The sequence below is a fragment of the Eleutherodactylus coqui genome, chromosome 5 (genome assembly GCF_035609145.1).
Source record: "Eleutherodactylus coqui strain aEleCoq1 chromosome 5, aEleCoq1.hap1, whole genome shotgun sequence".
In the NCBI taxonomy this organism is placed as follows: domain Eukaryota; kingdom Metazoa; phylum Chordata; class Amphibia; order Anura; family Eleutherodactylidae; genus Eleutherodactylus; species Eleutherodactylus coqui.
The window spans coordinates 35,641,778-35,663,514 of record NC_089841.1 but is presented as its reverse complement, the minus strand read 5'-3'; the positions used below and the strand labels follow the sequence as shown (position 1 = coordinate 35,663,514).

Here is a 21,737-nt window from a genome sequence, read left to right as displayed (position 1 = left end):
TGCCTGTGATTGGTCACAGCGCTTAGCTAATCAGAAGCAGCGCTCAGTCATTCATTAAATTCAATGATTGTGCCATTGCTCATCAAGTATTTTGGATAGTCTACATTGTTAATTAGACCCTTGGTACACAGACAGGGGTATAGTACATTCTGTGCCGAAACTTAACTTGGATTAACCTGTCTCTTGCACTAATCAAGGGTGATCCTGAGCCGGCCAGAAGGCCACTTCGGTCATCCAAGTTCAGGTAGGTTATGTCTGAACCCCATTTTTCAAGAGACCCATCTTTTTTTATATAATAAATAGTTTTATTTGGATTTTCAGCACTTTTCTTATTTAACAAAAACATAAATAAAAAAAACTAAACAAAAAGCGTTGCAACCTCCCCCTGTCCCTTGAGTCTCTCCCGTGTACTTAATATGTAGATTATCCTGAGTAAACAGCAGTAAAAGTAGTCCATGGAGTTTTCCATGCTTTCAGATAATCCCTTTTATCATTGTCCCTTTGAGAATAGTCAGTTGTACAGTGGTACCTCGGGTTACGAGTGCCTCAGCTTGTGAGTTTTTTTACTTACGAGCAGGCTCTCTCCCGAAGTTTTGCTCTGATTTATGAGCAAAAATTCGGGGTACGAGCCTACTTGCAAGTCAAAAACTCGCATGCTGAGGCTCAGGGGAAGAGCTATACTCACCTGTCGCTGGCATTTCGCCCTCGCGATGGTCTGTGGCGCTGCTGCAGGCTTTCACTGCCTCCTCCCCGCCGACACAGAGCATTGCTTTCTGGATGCCCCGCCTCCAGCAAGCTAATGCTCTGATTGGTTAACTTAGCACCCCGTCAGCCAATAAAGGCCGGCACTGGGTTAGCTAATCACAGCAATTCAATGACGCCGGCGGTAGGTGAGTATTGATTTTTTTTTAAAACTTGTAGTTAGTTTTCCCATTGAAATGAACTGGAACGCATTAATGGCGTTTCAATGCATTTCAATGGGGAAAAGTGCCTTGACATACAAGTATTTTGGCTTACGAGCTCCGTCTTGGAATGGATTAAACTGGTATGTCAAGGCACCACTGTACTTTCAATGAGCTCAATCCACACCAGTGAATACTTTATTTTACCCATCCCTCATACATGTACAGCAACGTTATATCACAATATGATGTAGAAGTACAATAGCAAAGGTGATAAACCATCAACCAGATATATTTAGAGTAGAAAGAAGCAAGTGGCAGCAGTACTGTTATATCTTGTCCCCACCAGAAGAATGGGAGGGACAAACTGCACACGCACAAGCAATGCCCAAAATTTGATTGGCTGGGCCGGAGAATGAGTGCCCATTATCTCCCCCCCACCTGGTGTCACTCAGCCCTTCGCCGCTGTCCCTTGTCTCCTTCCTATCTCCAGTGTCACTCACCCCTCTGCTGCTGTCCCTTGTCTCCTTCCCGGCTCCAGCGCTGTGAGTCTCCTCATTGCCATCACATATTGCAAGCATGATGCGAGGCCGGCGAGGAGACTGACAGCGGGTGATTGAGTGCGGCAGAGCAGGGACAGGATAAGGCAGAGCTCCGGGGCAGTGACAGCGGAATGCAGTGGAGGAGGGGGGTGTGACACCACCGACGCGGGTAGGGAAGAAGGTCGCCAGAGGAAGTATGAGAGTGGAACAAGGAGGCCAAAGCGGTGTCGGCTTGAAGGGTTGCTGGCCGGGGAGCGCCGATGCCAGCAGTGGAGAAGGTCGCCGGGGAACAGTATGAGAGTGGAGCTAGGAGGCAAAAGCGGTGCCCCCTTCAGGGGTTGCCAGACAGGGAATGCAATGGAGGGGGGGAACTCACAGCGCCAAAGCTGGAAGGGAAGAAAGTCGTTGGGAAAATGATGAAAGCTGAGCTCCGAGCACACATGGGACACTGGCAGAGTACCAGCGGAGACAGCCTTCACCCATTCTCTACACCAGCCCATCAAGTTGAGGTCATGCAGCTTGTCTCCAACCATTCTTCTGGTGGAGACAAGATACAACAGTACCAGGGGCAGCATAAATAGGTGCAAAATAGTGAAGAATAACAAACGTTATGTTTCGGACACATGCGGGTCCTTGTCAAGCTCAAGAATTTACAAACTGTGTGAACTATTTATAGTAAAAGACCAATCCCATTAAAATGCCACACCCGCTATACAAGACCTCCCACCAACTCTACAGGTGTAACAGATACAATCAAGCAAAAGTAAAAGCATAGTTAAATGCCATACTGATATGTACATAAGAATCCACGAATCAGATGTGATCCATCTAGGTGCCATTTCCATGTTGCATGTATTGGCATCCTACATCTATTCTGCACATGCGCGGGCTTTGCAACAAACAACGCAGTACTCTGTGTATCTCGTATCAGTCTTCCCAACTGAGCATGCACGTAAGCATACACAGCATCACCATGGAGACCAGAGTGACGAACAGCCGCAATAATCGTTCTGAAAACATCTGGAACACATATGTAAAGCATTCAGTTCTTACATTAATTGTGAAGGCCCATTTACACTCAAAGACAATCTTTCAAATGAATGAAAGATTGACAGTTCTAGCGATTACTTTGCAAAAAGTACTAATGAGCACTAATGCCCATTAGTACTTCCTCAGCTTCATTTGCATGTAAATGAGCCTCAAGCAGGTGTTTGCAAATCCCAACATATGGTCTAGACTTTGCACACGGCTGCATTGTCTTTGCACGAGCTGTCAACTAAATACAATGTAATCAGTGCTCCCGTGGAGAACACAGCGTGCGGTCCCTGCTATCTCTCTCCAACTGAAGGATGGATTTTCTGCTCACCTAAAAATCATTGTTCAGCCGAAGAGTAAAAGATGGAAGCGTTTACACGCAATGATTATCGCTCAAACCATGTGCTGTTATTCACAAATATAGACTCTGCGTCAGTTAATCGCTTTTGAAGTTCCTATTAATCCCAATATGTTTGGGCAGTCTATAACATTTAACCAGAATGCATACAGCTTCCATAGTGGCCGACCAAGGCTGCATCTGTTTGCATGCTGTATGTCTATCAGCATAGGTGAGTGATATGAAAGTAATCTGGGCAGATATGTGACAGTTAACACACAGTTATGTATCCAAGTATTGACTACTGTCATATATATCCTCGATAGAGGGTGATACGTGCTCCAGAGACAGGAGCAGCATTTCGTTCCTGGTTCACCACAAATCTAATAATAACATATCTCTCATAAGACGTCCTAATGGAGTTATATCTCCCTCCATCCTCACCCTATCCTGGTAGGGATCAACAACAGAATTAAAGTCCCCTACCAACAATACAGGGGTATCTGGTATCCCTGTTATAGATTCTAGTATCTGTCACATAACCCCACTGTTATAAGGTGGCAGAATGTACCGCGAAACAAGGATGATGGTGTAATTATACAACTTGTGATGTAGACAAATAAACCGTCCATCAAGGTCTATTTTCTGTGCAAAACAGTGGAATGGAACTAAAGGATGAACGAATACACTTACCCCTCTTGAATAACTTGTGTGGATTGAGTGGAAACTATGTCCTGCCCACTGTACCCTGATTGTAGGTAAAAGCCCATTTAGACACAACGATTATAATTACAGCTCAAACTTCATTTACACGATGTCTTTTGAGCAATAATCGATGCGTGTAAATTCTACTATCGTTAGCTTTTCGGCCGAGCAATGATTTTTAGTTCAGCATAAAAATCATTGTTTGGCTGGCCAGCTGATAACAGGGATCGCACGCTGTGATTCCTCACGGCAGTGCTGATAACATTGCTTTCAGCTGCTGTCCCATGGAAGAACAAGGGAGCTGTATGCGGATAACAGACCACCCCCTGTTATCTGCAAACAGCAAAGGGAGCCTCATTTATATGCAAATGAAGCTAATAAGCTACTAATGGGCATTATCACCCATTAGTGGTTTATGCAAAATGATCACTCAAACTGTAAGGGCTCCCACCCACTGTCGATATTTTCTCCACTGCGATGCAATTCTAAAGTTAAAGTCTCGCATCACAGTGCGAGAAAAAAATCGGCATCACGCCGACATATCGCCCCATTGAAAAGAGATGGAGAATGCAGGGGACTTCTGTTTGAGTTTCCTTCATCCCCGCAGTGACGATCCCATTGAAAGCAGTACAATAGAATGCCGCGGACTTCTGCCACAGCTGTGACAGCTGTGGCAGAGGATTCCTGGACCGTGGGGATGAAGGAAATTCCTGCCACAGGTGTGACAGCTGTGGCAGAAGTCCGCGGCATTCTCCCTATCCTTTCAATGGGGCTAGCGCTGCTGTCGCTGGCCCCATTGAAACCACTTGCGATATGCCGGTTCTATACCGGCCTCTTTCTTGTGCTGTGATGCGAGATTTTTCTCGTGCTCTCGCAACGCAAGAAAGAAAATATCGCCAGTGGGTGGGAGCCCACTTTTTGAATGAATTTTGAGCGATCATCTTTACGTGTAAATGGGGCTTAAGGTATCTTTAGATAAGTGTGTCTCCTGTAAACGAAGTACTAATGGGTGCTAGTGCTCTACCTCCTGAAATATTGCCAGACGTTTACCAGGGGCGCACATTCTGCGTATATTCCAGTAGACGACCATAATTTCTCAGCCATTTATAAACAAATATATATATATTCCAGACGACCTCCCAGGCAGGCGATCTCCAGGACACCGAGACATTTAGCTGATCAGATTTGGCTAGTGTACACGAGAGAAAGGGAAAACAAACAAAAACATCCCCTAAACTAGAACCCGCGAAAGCCCTAACTGATCTGGGCGCCAGTCCTCCATGAGTCCAGAAGGGGCGAACGGTATAACTTCGTAATACGCTTTTATATAATCATTGGCAGTTGAGTGCGGCTCTGCCAGGTATCCCCGTGTTGTATCCCCATTACATTTCTTAGATCATCAGTTACCGCCTGAGTTAGGGTACCTCTGGGGTGACCGCGCTTCAATGCGCAGGTGATTTTCATTACGATCCAACCAATCACCAGCAGCTTTTGGACTATCAAAAAAATGTGTCTCTCTGAGCGCCACAATCTGCAATCAGGCAGGATATAACATAGCATATGAGATATGTAGGGTTCTGGACCTTTGCCGAAAAATCTGAAAAGAATGAAATTTTTGGCTTCCGGTATAACTTAACGTCCGGTTCTTGAGTGCTTTTCTTTCTTAACAGTGGGGGGGCTTTGCTGCGATATTGGTTGTCAGGGTGCGGTTCGCTTTTACATGAGAATTTTGATGCTGACACTAATGGTGGCTGACTGTGTGGAGCAACGCAGCTCTGCAACTAGATGGCCATGGTAGATAACTACGTGGGTGCCCCAAGGGTAGATGACATGGCATCAGGGGGGCCCCACAAGATGGAGAAGTGGCTGTTGGGGCTGTGTCTGTTTACTCGTTGTGCCTGGGGAGGAAAGCTGCCATTGGGGGACAAACAGGCCCTTCCATGGGACCCTGGGGTTGCTACACTGGGCTAGGAGAAGTGTCACAGCTTCCAATCCCCCTCTGTGGGCCATGTTACTGGTTCTCCTAGCTGTGTTTAAGCCCTATAATTCTGCTCCTCACCGCCTCTCCCAGGTCAGGGTGTCTCTGTCGGGGCTGCTTTTGAGGAGATGGAGGCTCTAGGAGCTCCAGCATATAGTGGTGGGCCAACCTCGCAACTCGCAACTTTTGTCCCTGGCTTTTACTGTGCCACTAGGCCACAATAGGCCGGAAGGCTCAGCGGCATCACGGTGGGCTAAAAAGCCTCTCAAACTGCTCGTCTCCACTCTGGAAAGACCTTGGAGGCATTTGTGTGTGGGTGTGATGCAGCAGGAGGGCCCCATGGCACTGCACTAAAAATATGCCTTACCAGAGCTCTCCTGCTGCACGTCCACCGCTGATGACATCATCAGGTCCTCTTCCTCTGGGCCTCTTTTGATGCACTCCATCAAAGAAGGCCTAGGGGGAGAGGACCCTCTCCCCTATGTGCCTTGGCAGCAGATGCTTGACACTAGTTGCTCTAATTAAGCAGACAGTTATCCAAAATCTCTGAGTCCTTCTCTAAACCATAAACGTCATATTTTTTTCACAAGTTCTTTTGGTTCTCCTTTTTGTAATACGGATGTTTTTTCATGCTTTTTTCAAATATAAAAAAGGGAAATGCCTTAAAATGTTTAGAGCATGCTGTACTGTTTTGTCCAGGAAAATGCCATACAGACCCCATTATTGTTAGTGGGGCCTGTCCAGCGCCTTTCGAGTTTGGCATGTGTTGGATCTGGCGGTTCCAGCATTCTAGCTCCGGTTTAGGCTGCTTTCACACGGCTGAGAAAATCACTTGAGATTTGTGCGTTGCGAGATGCGCAAATCTCGCACGAATATGAAACTCATTTTTTGAATGGGGTCATATACATAGGCAATTTTTAATTTTTTTCCCCAACATCACAGTATGGGAAAATATTGCAGCGTGGCCCATCTTTGGACGTTCCCGCGGAGCGCCTCAACCATTGTTTTCAATGGAGACGGCAAAAACATTGCATGGCGTGTGAGTGCAATGTGATGCAAAGTTTACCATTTAAAACAATGGGAACCTCTTACTGATCCTCCGACACAGCTTATAGCCGCACCGGAGGGTCCCTGCTTCCCCGAAGCGATGTGAAGTGTTTTTGACACAATAACGTCTCGCATCCATGGGAAAAATCACTCGCTTCCGAGCGGGATATTGGGTCGACTTTCATGACCCAATATCGTGGTCGCCAATGTGAAATTAGCCTTGAGGTCATAGTCGAACAAAGTAGAATTGCGGGCGCACACATGTGAATCGCGCCTAACGTCTGGCCATGGCTTTTTGCCCATAAAATGCGTAGAAAATTTTAGTAATAAAGGTTTTTTTATTTTCTAAACCTGTTGATGCGTGAAATGTTGTTGTCCTACCATTAGAAATAAGTTTAACCCCTTCATGACCAATGACGTACCGGTATGTCATGGAGCGTCAGGGTATGTATGAAGAGAGGTTGCGTGGCAACCTCTCTTCATACAGTGCGGGCGTTAGCTGTTTATAACAGCTGACACCCGCGGGCAATAGCCAGCGGCATTTAAATCCCCCGAGCGATGTTCGGGGGTCCCACACCCGTGCAGGTGTCATGGCAGCCGGGGGCCTAATGAAAGGCCCCAGGGCTGCCTTAACAGACTGCCTATCAAGCCATCCCCGTGGGGTGGCTTGATAGACTGCCTGTCAAAAAGTAGTATGACGTAATGCTACAGTATTACGTCATACTGCAGGAGCGATCAAAGCATCGCATGTTAAAGTCCCCCAGGGGGACTTCAAAGTAATGTAAAAAAAAAAATCAATAAAGTTTTTTTTAATTGAAAAAAAAAAAAGTTGTAAAAGTTTAAATCACCCCCCTTTTGCCATATCTAGTATTAAAAAATCTAAATAATAAATTAAAAATACGTATTTGGTATCGCCGCGTCCGTAAACGTCCAAACTATCAAAGTAGCACATTATTTTTTCCACACGGTGAACGTCGTCCGAAAAAAAAAAAGAACGCCAGAAATGCACTTTTTTAGTTACCCTGTCTCCCAGAAAAAACGCAATAAAAAGCGATCAAAAAGTCGTATGTATTCCAAATTGGTACTATCAGAAACTAAGGAACATCCCGCAAAAAATGAGCCCTTGCTGAACTATGTCGACGGAAAAATAGAAAAGTTATCGCGCGCGCAAAATGAAGGCAGAAAATAATTGAAAAAACTTAAATGTCTTTGAAAAACAAAAAGAGTAGTATAGTAAGGAAAAACCTATACAAGTTTGGTATCGTAGTAATCGTACCAACCCATAAAATAAAGTTATCATGTTGCTTTTGTTGCCGTTTGTGCGCCGTAGAAAAAAGGCGCTCCGAAAGATGGCGAAATGTCGTTTCTTTTTCATTTTACTCCACTTAGAATTTTTTTTAAGTTTTTCAGTACATTTTATGGTACTTTTAATAGCACCATTGTAAAATACAACTCGTCCCACAAAAAACAAGCCCTCATACAGCGAGGGCGATAGATAAATAAAGGAGTTACGATTTTTTTTAAAGGGGGGAGGAAAAAACGAAAATGGAAAAAGAAAAAGGGTCCGCGTCATTAAGGGGTTAAAATAGAATTTCTTACTAACATTTAGAGGAAGTCTGTCCCTGTTTTTTAGCGGTTTACACCGGTTGATCCCGGACAATGTGGAATGTTAAGTGGAGTTCATGATAGATATATATATATATTTTTTTAATTCAAATCTTTTTTATTGAAAGACATTCTTTTTCTAGCGTCCAAAGACACCTTCAACATTCATACAATAGGGGTCAGAAACGCTCTTTTCTCCTTAGGGAGAGCAACTATATACTATAAACTAAGTGAGGAGACTCAAATGGCCACGCACGCTCCTCTGGGTAATATGCAAATAAGGGAGATGGAATAAATCCTCCACAGTGCCACCTATTGAAAGGCAGTATTCCTTCGAGTCAAAGTGGGACTTTTTATACAAGTCTTCTTACAATGACTGGGAATCAAAAGCAAAGCCAGACTCCATGTACATACAGCTGTTTCCGGGTTATTGCCCTTCATCAGTGTACAGTAGGAGTCTGGCTTTTGCTAGTGAGAGGCCTGGGACAGGGGTCAGAAACGCTCGAAGGAATGCTGCCTTGCAATAGGTGGCACTGTGGAGGATTTATTCCATCTCCCTTATTTGCATATTACCCAGAGGAGCGTGCGTGGCCATTTGAGTCTCCTCACTTAGTTTATAGTATATAGTTGCTCTCCCTAAGGAGAAAAGAGCGTTTCTGACCCCTGTCCCAGGCCTCTCACTAGCAAAAGCCAGACTCCTACTGTACACTGATGATGGGCAATAACCCGGAAACAGCTGTATGTACATGGAGTCTGGCTTTGCTTTTAATTCCCAGTCATTGTAACAAGACTTGTATAAAAAGTCCCACTTTGACTCGAAGGAATGCTGCCTTTCAATAGGTGGCACTGTGGAGGATTTATTCCATCTCCCTTATATTCATACAATACAAACACAGAAAACCCCAAATACTCCTCCCCCCAAGAAACGTATTCCAATAGTCTCCCCTGTCCTATTTAAGCACACCGCTGCAGAGTCCTTTGATTGTCCATATTTCCAGATAGATAAGGCACAGTCCTTGTAATTCGATGTTACCTGTAATGCAAAGGTTAGCGCAACTACTTCCTTCCCTTCTCCTTCTCCACTCTCTTTCCCTTCCACACTATACCGTATTTTTCGCTCTATGAGACGTACTTTTTTCCCCTCCAAAGCGGGGGGGAAAAGTTGCTGCGTCTTATAGAGCGAATGTTCCAAAAATTCTTTGCGATCGCCATTTTTAGCGCGATCGCGAATTTAATGCGCAACTGAGATCTAGTGAGCACGATCGCGTGTTAAACTTGTGGTCGCACGAACAAATGTGCGATCAGTCAGAAGTTCTCGCCTCCCCACTGCCGCCCATACGTACCGCTGATTGGTGGTGAGCTGCTGCTGCTCCCTGTCTCCACCAAACAGCTTCTTCCCTTCCTCCTGCAATCGCCGCTGTGACATGGAGAGCTGTTTTTCTTGGCCTCTGCTGCTTCTTCTGCCCAGTCGCCCGGCACTAACCCTGCGCTGTCCCTGGGTGAGTTTGAAATATTTTGTACCTATTTTCCCGCTCTAAAACGGGGGCGCGTCCTATAGTCCGGTGCGTCTTACAGAACGCAAAATACGGTATGCATTCCAGTGGATGGTAGCATTATCTTCTAAGTAAGTCATTCTCAAGTAAACCGAAGGTATGCAGCCATTTGAACCACATACCGTAATATTTCTGTAATGAGTTCATAGATATTGTATTCCTGTTTTTGGTGACTCCACCGCCCAGATATTATTAGCCTTCAGGTTTATCCAGCACCATATCAATAAGCTTTGCAGCGTCTGATGGGCGGTCCACCGCTGCCTCTGGTCCGGGCTCTCTCCCTACAGTGTTTGTAAAAACCGCCCCTTTCCATCCTTAGCGACGTCTGCAGCTCCGCCCCCTGGAGACCTCACTGACAACGGTGGTCTTCAACCTGGACTGACGTTATGCACATGCTCCATTGTCAGTGCAGCGCAAGCAAGATAATGGTGGGACTTGTGATGGCTCCAGTGGGTGGAGCTGCAGACGTCACTTAGGATAGAGGTTTTTCAAATCCTGTCAGGATTTTGTGTTGCTTGTAGTTCGGGCTTCATAAAACTCCTAACAGGTTCCCTTTCATTTCTACTTCCCATGATTTGCTATACTATCATTCTACCATCCTTGGTTGCTGCTGACCAGGTCATGTGACTGCTGCAGCCAATCACTGGCCGCAGCAGTGACCTTTTACAGCCAGTGATTGGCTGCAGCAGTCACATGTCCTGGTCAGCAGCAACCAGGAAGTACACAGGGGTTTGTAAGTAATTTTAACTAATGGGAAAACACTTTTAAATGTTTGCCCTTATTACCTCGTGTAAATGTATTTTTATGCGGTTTGTTTTTGCGGTCTTTACATTGGTTCATATTTTTCCATTCAGGTCCCTACAGGATTGATCCATTAAAGATGGAGGACAACAGAAACAAGATTGCACAAAGTGTATTAAATCTCACCCTAGAGATAATCTTCCAGCTTACTGGAGAGGTGAGAGATTCTGATGATGTCACATTACATCATTCTCATCTGTGGTAATAAGAGATGATGTCATTGGAGAGGGGAGAGATTCTGATGAAGTCACATTACATCATTCTTATTTATGGTGATAGCAGATGCTCTCACTGGAGAGGGCAGAGATTCTGATGATGTCACATTACACCATTCTTATCTATGGTAATAGCAGATGCTGTCACTGGACAGGGGAGAGATTCTGATGATGTCACATTACATCATTCTTATCTATGGTAATAGCAGATGCTGTCACTGGACAGGGGAGAGATTCTGATGATGTCACATTACATCATTCTTATCTATGGTAATAACAGATGATGTCACGGGACAACAAAAAATTCCATGCAGTAAAAAGTGTCATCCACGCTTGCTTGCAGAGTAAAATTTGTAATCTTCCTTTATTTAGTGATATTTAAAATTGCCAGGTATTGCATCATTTTTATCTATGGTAACAGATGATGTCACTGGAGAGGGCAGAGATTCTGATGATGTCACATTACAACATTCTTATCTATGGTAATAGCAGATGCTGTCACTGCAGAGGGGAGAGGTTCTGATGATGTCACATTACATCATTCCTTCTATGGTAATAGCAGATGCTCTCACTGGAGAGGGTAGAAATTCTGATGATGTCACATTACATCATTCTTATCTATGGTAATAGCAGATGCTCTCACTGGAGAAGGCAGAGATTCTGATTATGTCACATTACATCATTCTTATCTATGGTAATAGCAGATGCTCTCACTGCAAAGGTGAGAGATTCCAACGATGTCACATTATATTATTCCTATCCTGGTAATAACATGATGTCACTGGAGAGGGGAGAAATTCTGATGATGTCACATTACATCATTCTTATTAATGGGAATAACAGATGATGTCACTGGACAACAAAAAATTCCATACATAAAAAATGTGTCATCCAGGCTTGCTTGCAGAGTAAATTTTGTAATCTTTCTTTATTTAGTCATAATTAAAATTGCCAGGTATACACATTTCTAACCAGACGCGTATCGGCTGCACAGAGCCTTCGTCAGTGGTAAGATGTCACTGGACAGGGGAGAAATTCTGATCATGTCACATTACATTATTCTTATCTATGGTAATAACAGATGATGTCACTGGAGAGGTGATGGACTCTGGAAATGTCTGCTGTGATATTTATTAATGTCTCCCCATATACAGGATTATACAATAATGAAGAAGACCTCTAGTGATGGCTGTCGGGCCCCTGTGTGTGATGGATGGGGAAGACCCCTGAGCCCAATCACGAGGCCCCCACCTCACCCCCTGATACATGAGGACATCAATGTACAGAATATTCTAGAACTCACCAGCAAGATGATTGAGCTGCTGACTGGAGAGGTGATGGTGCAGGGAATGCTGGGACATTATACAGTAACAGCACTGGAGGCTTCTGGGTAATGACTGTATATTGTGTTGTCAGGTTCCTATAAGGTGTCAGGATGTTGCTGTCTATTTCTCCATGGAGGAGTGGGAGTATTTAGAAGGACACAGGGATCTATACAAGGAGGCCATGATGGAGCCCCGCCAGCCGCTCCCATCACCAGGTAATAGACAGGACTAAATACACGGGGACTTTATTATCTGTATGTAAAGAATGACTTCAGTGTCTGCCTGTGTTTACTGCAGTTCCATCCAGTAAGAGAAGCCCACCAGAGAGATGTCCCCATCCTCTTCTTCCACAGGACCATCAGGTAGATGTAGATGTCCCTCTGATCTGTAGAAGGCTATGAAGCTCTTGTCTTAAGTATTATTAGATGTCTTCTACATGATAATTCATGATCATTTCACATGACTTCTCCAACCATCTGCTGACTTTTACAAAATTTTCTCACAGCTTTTGTATCAGGATGAAGATCTGACCAATATTAATACTACAGAGACAAATGTAAGGGGCGATCAGCGGTGTAAAGAGGAGATTCCTACAGGTAACCGCCCAGGTGAGTAGTAACCACTAAATACAGCAGAGAGTCACAGATTCTCCTCGGTCAGCGGCTGCAGATAGTTATGTAGATTTATAAGCTCTGGTATCTGACAGTTTCCGCTGGATGTTCCCCCATTCAACCAAAGTACAAACTAAATGTGGGTGACATGTGATACCGTTATAGGTGATAACACACGATGAGCATCTATAATATGGGTGTAATTATGGGTACCACATCGTAATAATGACACGATTATCTTATGTGTTGTATCCATTAGTTAGAAGGATTAAAGTTTTAAAATAGAAAATCTGAGTGTAAAATCCATCTGCAATTTGGATATATAATATATCTATGTGAAGAATGCTGATTCTTGCATCGTTTGCTGCCAGTACTATTGAGAGAAGAGAATCTCCCCAGTTTTAGAACTAAGGAACCATTAGCTCCTATTAGACTCCTAGACTCCAGATTGTGGAGACATAGACCCGGATAACAGAAGATTCCTTGGAGGATGGAAGGTTGGTGCTATGAGTGTCAGGAATGCTTCTCTCCAGGGACTGGAAGGAAGAGACCTGGATACCGGATCATCACTATTGTATAACGAATCTCACTGCAAGCAGGGAATATTAATATCATCTTAAGAAACATCCACATGAGGGCTTGTATTCTGATGGACACATTATATTTGGTTGGAATCCTTTAATATACAAGCAATATTTAATGTATGAGAGGGGTAATGATGCCCAAAAAGAATCAGAATTTAGAAGGTGAAGATCAAGTAGTTCTGCAGATCCACTCCAATGGGCTGCACTGTGCCAGTAAGATGCAAGCTGGAAACCCTCCTTATAGAAGAGCCAAGCGCTGATGATACTCCAAGACTGCCCCCAAGAAGTTATTGAACGATGCTGTTTACTTTCTGAGTAGTGAAGGGGGGAGAGATCTGAACCTCTTTAATGACATGGGTGGTTACACAACCAAATCTGCCCATAGGATGCTACTGTTGCACCACCACTGGAGATGAATGGTAGGACTGCACTATTTTCCATTGTGACTGCGAGCAGTGATGTGGCTAGATTACCAAAGGAGGGGCCACATAATGGCCCCATTAGCTGAAATCTGGTGTATGCTATGTGGTGTACACTGGGTGTGAGGGTAATTTTGGTCCTGCTATGGTGGCTGCTGCACTATGGGAGAGACCTTGAATTGGCTTGATAAGCGAGGTCATGCTGACTGTAGTGATCCAGAGAACAGCCCACGGAGAGGGCAAGTTTCCCTCCCACTTCTCCAAAGTTTTTGTGTAAGAGCAAGATTACCCATGTGTGCGAAGAGAGGGAGCCTCCCTTCTTCATGAGACAGCTGCAGATGCAATGGCTGCAGTTAAAGTGAACCAGGCCAAACAGAAACACGCCTCAGCACTCCTATACATTTAATACCTGAATAAAACTGCATAACTGTTGTTTATACTACCTGTATGAAAATGCAAGGCTCTTAGCTCAGATTTTGATAAAAACATGGGGGCCATCCACAAAATTACCTTATTGGATGAATTCCTAAATTTTAAAGTACAAGAAAAAAAATGTGTAAAAATCCTGCACTTTGATCACCAGATAGAAGTATTACTTGTAGGAGGGGTCTGATAGCATTTACAGACCCCCCAGTGATGATGCCAGGGGGTAATTTCAAAAGAGTCCTTTATTTTAACAAAGTTAGACAAACATACAGCAGGGTAGCATGCTGGGAGGACACTCCATTAGGAGTAATAGAGCATCCTCCCATGGAGACGGGAAGATGCAGGAAGTGGGCTGGTGCTTTCAGCCTCTCTAGGACCGCTCGTAGTGGGTTCCCCGCACTACTTGATTCCCCGCCCCTCCCTCCTCCCTCCCCTCTCTCCTCTCTGAGCAAGTGGAACACAGATGCTGATGCTTACAGGACAGGCATCGTCTGCGGCCGGGTACCCCACCCGTTTCTTTTGAATTTCTGGCACTCTGCCGCCCAGTACATAAAGGCTTATCATAACCAGGTATGTTCTGCTCAGAAAAGGGGGGTTTAACCCCCAAAACACGTTGCATGCTACCCTGCTGTGTGTTTGTTTATTTTTGTTATAATAAAGGACCCTTTTGAAATTTCCCACTACCTCTGGCATCATCACTAGGAGGGGGTGGGGTTGTAAATGCTATCAAATCCCTCCTCCAACAAAGTACTTTTTGTTTTTAATTGTGAATGCTTCGTCCAAACATCACCGATAGTAAAGGGGCTTTATGCGGATGACTCTATTCTCTTTCTCCAGGACTCGGAGTCTTCTCTTGACTCTGCACTAGCCATCTTTGACGCATTTGGCCTATAAAAACAAACTACTGGCAGTGGACCCTGCAGCTGCTGAGCTTCCTCTCTCCACCCTGCTAAATTGGAAAACTCTGACAACTTATTTAGGCATAAAAGTGTCAGTGGAGATATCTACTTTTTATGACTTTAATCTGATCCCCCTTCTGAGCTGGGCTGAGGTGATGGCAGTGCGCTGGATGGTGGCTGTCCTCTTCAGATTAGAATCCAGTGGTGGGCCTGGAGCGCAGTATGGCGGGCCCTGTCCAGAACCTGAGGGGACTGTTGTTGGGTGGCCCCTCATCTTTTACTGTCCCCTTGCCTACCTCCATGCTGGTAACACTCGATGTTTGGCGCTGGGCCTTGCGGCTGACCACTGAGGAGAGAACCATGTGGTCCCCATATACCCCCCTGTGGAATAACCCCAATCTGCCGCACTTGCAATATTTTCCAGGGTCTGCTTTTTGGAGACTTTGGGGTGTTTACGTCTTATCTGACATAATCAGTGAAGGTGCGTTCTGCACGTTCCTGCAGCTGCAAATAACCCATGACCTGCTTGAGCATTCCTATTTTAGATACTACCAGCTGCGGGATGTAGTCAAGGCCCAATTTGGAGTCTAATTCATACCTCTGTCTCTGACATGGCCGGAGGGCTTGGCACAGATGTGTAACCTTATTAAACCATTGTCGAGTTTCTATGCCCACTTAATACAATATCTAGCCCCGCTGATAGAGAAGGCCACGTGGAAATGGGTTGCTGATATCCCTGATCTGTTTTCGGGCGAAGATGGAGATATACTAAAGGGTTCTGGTCTTCCTTTGGTCAGTGCTAGAGATAGGCTCATCCAGGTCAAATTTCCTCCAGGCTTCATACTATGGGTTTGCTCCCTTCAGCGATATTTCCACAGTGCCTGGTTGCTGATGGGATCATCATGCATGTGCCATTCTGCAAGACTATTGGAGGTGCGTTTGGGAGCCCCGAGGATCATACACCCTGGAATGTGCCTCTTTGGGCTTGTTGGAGACAAGCCCAAAGTGGCTGCAACGACTTGCACATTATATAAATTGATGCTTTTTTATGCCAAAAAACTGATCTTACTAAATTAGAAACACCTTTGAAGGCTGACCAGGAATGCATGGGTCCAGGTGGTAAATTCTGCAATCCCAATGTAGAAACTGACATATATGGCCAGGGAATGCCCGGAGAAAATTGATAAGATCTGGGGTGGCTGGGTGAATTGTCCTGAAACAGCAACAGGAGTGCCTGTCTAGCTGTCTAGGAATTAATGGGGAAAAAAGTTGGAGGACACCCGCTTGACCTGTCTTTAAAGCTAAATATATGCTTTTAAGAGGCGCTCTGTGCAGTAAAGGAAGGGTGTGGTTTTGGTGTTCTTGTTGTTTATCTTTTTTTGACATGGACAAAGGTATGGACGCTACCTAATAGCACTGGTTCACAGAAACCTTTCTAGTTCTCCACTGAGCATTTACTAGAACCATGGTGACAGGTATACTGATATATAACCTATGAACATGGAAGCTTCACCACAGAAGGGAGAAACTGCAAGCTTCGTGGCAAAACATCATGATCTACTGAGGTCTACTGTTAGATTGTGATCTGATTACTTATTTCTGTCTGATTGTATTTTGCTATGTGACCTGTAAATTATACAGAAATGTTCTAAAATATCAATATAATTTTACTTCTAGTCAATCATAGTAAGATTAGCTTTATTCTTGGCAGATGATGGTACCCAGAGCTCAAAGGGATGTCTTTTATCTGCAGATTTTGAAGCAGATGATAATAGTAGACAAGATACATATGAAGAACCAGCCATACCCTCAGCCTCTCACAGTACAGATCAATCAGCTGATCCACTTATACAGCTCCCATCTTCTGATCCATCACAGACTGATAAGCAGAAAAAAAGTCACAGAAGACAAGAACATCAAAGAGCTCACAGAGGAGAGAAGCGGTATTCATGTTCAGAATGTGGAAAATGTTTTACTAGCAAAGTAAATCTCATTTCACATCAGAGAAGTCACACTGGGGAGAAGCCATTTTTATGTTCAGAATGTGGGAAATGTTTTATTGGCAAAACAAATCTCATTGCACATCAGAGAAGTCACACAGGACAGAAGCTATTTTCATGTTCCGAATGTGGGAAATATTTAACTAGCAAATCAAGTCTCATTGCACATCAGAGAAGTCACAGAGGGGAGAAGCCCTTTTCATGTTCAGAATGTGGCAAATGTTTTACTAGCAAAGCATATCTTGTTACACATCAGAGAAGTCACACAGGAGAGAAGCCATTTTCATGTTCAGAATGTGGGAAAAGTTTTACTAGCAAAGCATGTCTTGTTGAACATCAGAGAACTCACACAGGAGAGAAGCCATTTTCATGTTCCAAATGTGAGAAATGTTTTACTAGCAAAGCAAATCTTGTTACACATCAAAGAACTCACACAGGGGAGAAACCATTTTCCTGTTCAGAATGTGAGAAATGTTTTATCTCCAAAACAACTCTGGTTGCACATCAGAGAAGTCACAGAGGGGAGAAGCCATTTTCATGTTCAGAATGTGGCAAATGTTTTACTTACAAATCAAGTCTCGTTGCACATCAGAGAACTCACACAGGGGAGAAGCCATTTTCCTGTTCAGAATGTGGGAAATGTTTTACTACCAAAGCAAAACTCGTTGCACATCAGATAAGTCACACGGGGCAGAAGCCATTTTCATGTTCAGAATGTGGGAAATGTTTTACTAACAAACCAAATTTTGTTACACATCAGCAAAGTCACACAGGGGAGAAGCCCTTTTCATGTTCAGAATGTGGAAAATGTTTTACTACTAAAGCATATTTTGTTATACATCAGAGAAGTCACACGGGGCAGAAGCCATTTTCATGTTCAGAATGTGTGAAGTGTTTTACTACCAAAGCAACTCTTGTTAAACATCAGAGAACTCACACAGGAGAGAAGCCATTTTCATGCTCAGAATGTGGGAAGTGTTTTACTAGCAAATCACACCTCATTATACATCAGAGAAATCACACAGGCCAGAAGCCATTTTCATGTTCAGAATGTGGGAAGTGTTTTATTAGCAAAGCTAGTCTTGTTAAACATCAGAGAACTCACACAGGAGAGAAGACATTTTCATATTCAGAATGTATTACTAGCAAAGCACATCTTGTGATGCATCAGAGCAGTCATACAGGAGAAGAGCAATTTTCATGCCCAGACTGTGGCAAATGTTTTATTAGCAAAACACAGCTTGTCATACATCAGAGAACTCACACAGGGGAGAAGCCATTTTCATGTGCAGAATGTTTGAAATGTTTTGTTAGCAAATTCAGACTTGTTATACATCAGAGAAGTCACACAGGAGAAAAGCCATTTTCATGTTCAGATTGTAGCATATGTTTTGCTAGCAAAGCTCAACTTGTTAGACACCAGAAAAATCACACAGGAGAAAAGCCATTTTCATGTTCAGAATGTGACAAATGTTTTGTTAGCAAAGCACATCTTGTTATACATCAGAGAAGTCACACAGGAGAGAAGCCATTTTCATGTTTAGATTGTGACAAATGTTTTGCTAGCAAAGGAAATCTTGTTATTCATCAGAGAAGTCACACAGGGGAAAAGCCATTTTCATGTTTAGATTGTGAGAAATGTTTTGCTAGCAAAGGACAACTGATTAGACACCAAATAAATCACAGAGAGGAGAAGCCATTTTTATGTTCAGAATGTGGGCAATGTTTTACTAATAAAGCATATCTTGTTATACATCAGAGAAGTCACACAGGGGAGATGCCGTTTTCATGCTCAGAATGTGGGAAATGTTTTGCTAGTGCAGCACGTCTTGTTAAACATAAGAGAATTCATGCAGCAGAGAAGCCCGTTTCATGCTCAGAATGTGGGAAGTGTTTTTACCGAAAATTCGATCTTTTTACACATCGGAGAATTCACACAGAAAGTGAACAATTTTCATGTTCAGAATGTGGGAAATGTTTTTACAAAAAATTAAATCTTGTTAGACATCATAGAATTCACACAGCAGAGAAACCCTTCTCATGTATAGATTGTAAGAAGTGTTTTTTAAATAAAGCAGATCTTGTTAGACATCAGAGAATTCACACAGGAGAGAAGCCATTTTCATGTTCAGATTGTGGCAGATGTTTTGCTAACAAAGCAAATTTTGTAACACATCAGAGAATTCACACAGGAGAGAAGCCATTTTCATGTTCAGATTGTGGCAAACATTTTGCTAACAAAGCACGTCTTGTTATACATCAGGTCATTCACACAGGAGAGAAGCCATTTTCATGCTCAGAATGTGGAAAAACGTTTATTAGGAAATCACAGGTTTTTAAACATCTAAGAACTCATACAAAAAAGTAACTTTTTTTTTTATAAACTCATTTAATGCTACAGGAAAAGAAATACAAGATGATGACCATTAGAGTATCTTTTTACCCCTTAGTAACCAAGCCTGTTTGCGCCTTAATTACCAGGCGAAATTTTGGAAATCTCACGTGTCACTTTAATATAGAGTAACTCTCTAAAGGTTTTGCATGGCCAAGTATTTCTGACATTGTTTCTTTTGCCACATATTGTACTTCATTTAGGAGCTAAAAATAGACCGATAGAATTTGTGTATATTTATTAAAAGCGCCAACATTGGGAAGATTTTGAAAGCATTGTCATTTTTTCACTTTCAACTGCAATATGTCAACTACATACAAATATACTGTACAAATTTTTAATAATATATTTATTTCCATCTGTTTACTTTATTCTGGAAGCACATTGGAAAACTTTTAGCGCTCATTTTAACCATTTAGGAGACGTACAAATTTAAACATTTAATTATTAACATTTTGAAGAACATTTTCTCATCCTACACCAAGCCAAGATTGAAAAGTCTCACAGTTGTCAGAGTGATGGATACCCCTCATTTAAAAAAAAAATACACCACTAAATATATTTACTGAAGGGTGTCATGATTATTTTGACCCCACGGTTTCTTTTCAGGAGTTAATGCAATTTAGAGGGAAAAAAAATAAAATGTCATATTTTTGCAAATATGTCATTTTAAAGACAGTTTTCTTTTTTCTAGTGCACATGAAAACTAGGATTTGCACCCCAAAATGGATACCCCTGATTGTCCTGTGTTCAGAAACATACCCATTGTGGCCCTAATCTTATATCCTTATGCACAACGGGGCCCAAACCGAAAGGAGCAGCCGGTAGCCTTCAGAACAGAAATGTCGCTTGAAGGTGTTTTAGGCTTCATTGCACAGTTGTAGAGCCCTTGAGCAGCCAAAACAATGGCAAACCCCTACATATGACCCCATTTTGAAAACGAGACCCCTTAACAAATTCATCTAGTGCTGTACTGCATATTTTAACCCTAAAGTTTTTGAATGAATATAAGCAAAGCAGGAGGAAAAAATGAGGATTTTGATTTTTTGGGCAATTGTGTAATTTTAAAAACTGTTTTTTTTTCTACAGCACACATTTGAATGAAGTCTTACACCCCAAAATAGATACCCCTGTATTTCCTGTGTTCGGAATTTTACCCATTGTAGCCCCAATCTACTTATAGGACACATGGCTAGGCCTATAGTGGAGGGAACACCCATTGAATTTCAGGGCACAGCTGAATAAATTCCAGGTCTCATTGCTCACTTGTGCAGAAAAAAAATTGATTCCCTAAAAATCACCCCCTCCCCTTTGACATTCTCTAAATCCTAGATAAAAGTAATAATGTAAAACTGTGTGGTATGTCTGAAAACATGGCTAATTACAGAGGCCTGGTTGGGATAGGAACATGGGACAATAAAACCGGGTATTCTCCCATGCTTGCTGCAAACCCAACACTTTTTGGGGGGGTATTTCTTGACCTCAGTGGCAGGGATGGGGAGTAAAAAGTGATGCTCTGTGAGGCTTAGTAACCTTGCTGAGGTGTAGTGGTCTCGCACAGAAGGCTTTCAACGACCTGCTCCTGGAACTGCAGGAAAGTCAGCATTTCTTTTTGTAAATCACGTAGGCATGACAGGTAGCAATCTGAATAATGCTGACCTCACACGGGCGTAAGTGGAATCCACTTGTGGAGGCGTGCAGCAGATTTTAGCTATGAGACCAGCCGTGATCCTGCCTAAGGCCACTTAATGTACTGCGCATAACTTCATGCTCACATAGGCGGTCATGCGCAGTACTCTTTTTGTTTAGATTTCCTGCACCATCACTTAACAATGACATGGGTATCCGCAGCTCGTACACAATGTAATTGCATATGGGCTGCGGGTATATCCGCTACCAAAGAACACATTTGGCTCTATGTCACGGATGTCCACGGTAAAATAGAACATACTGCTGTTAGTGCAAACAAAACTACTTGCTATACGATATGCTATTAGAGGATACGCCGACCTCAGGAAATAACTCACCACAACACACTGGACATGATTCAAATGTATCCATTTATTGATTGACAGGCAGCAGTTTTTATAGAGGCACATGCTTTAATTACAACAATTCAAATTTATTGTAATTCATTTATTAGAAATTGGATGATAAAAAAGAAGCACAAAAGGAATATGCAAGATAAAGATTTTAACATCTAAAATGCCAGGCAAATGTTTGCAAGTGCAGTAGAATTATACATGATTCATTTCTCTGAACACAAAACTACTGTCATGGTAAACAATACGTTGTTTAGAGAGAATATTTTGAAACATATCTGAACAGTAAGAACATGTCATCACGACCCACCGGACAGTT

General features: G+C 43.0%; 1 protein-coding gene across 1 annotated transcript in view; it reads left to right on the top strand.

Moving 5' to 3' along the window:
* The window catches only part of LOC136629088 (zinc finger protein 585A-like), a 343,652-nt gene that overhangs the window by 242,610 nt on the left and 79,305 nt on the right, over window positions 1-21,737 (top strand). Inside the window, exons 14-19 of the mRNA XM_066605206.1 lie at window positions 10,559-10,662; window positions 11,875-12,054; window positions 12,137-12,260; window positions 12,343-12,407; window positions 12,551-12,653; window positions 16,738-19,235. Coding sequence (XP_066461303.1) covers window positions 10,559-10,662; window positions 11,875-12,054; window positions 12,137-12,260; window positions 12,343-12,407; window positions 12,551-12,653; window positions 16,738-19,235 — 3,074 coding nt within the window. The remainder of the gene's footprint in view (window positions 1-10,558; window positions 10,663-11,874; window positions 12,055-12,136; window positions 12,261-12,342; window positions 12,408-12,550; window positions 12,654-16,737; window positions 19,236-21,737) is intronic.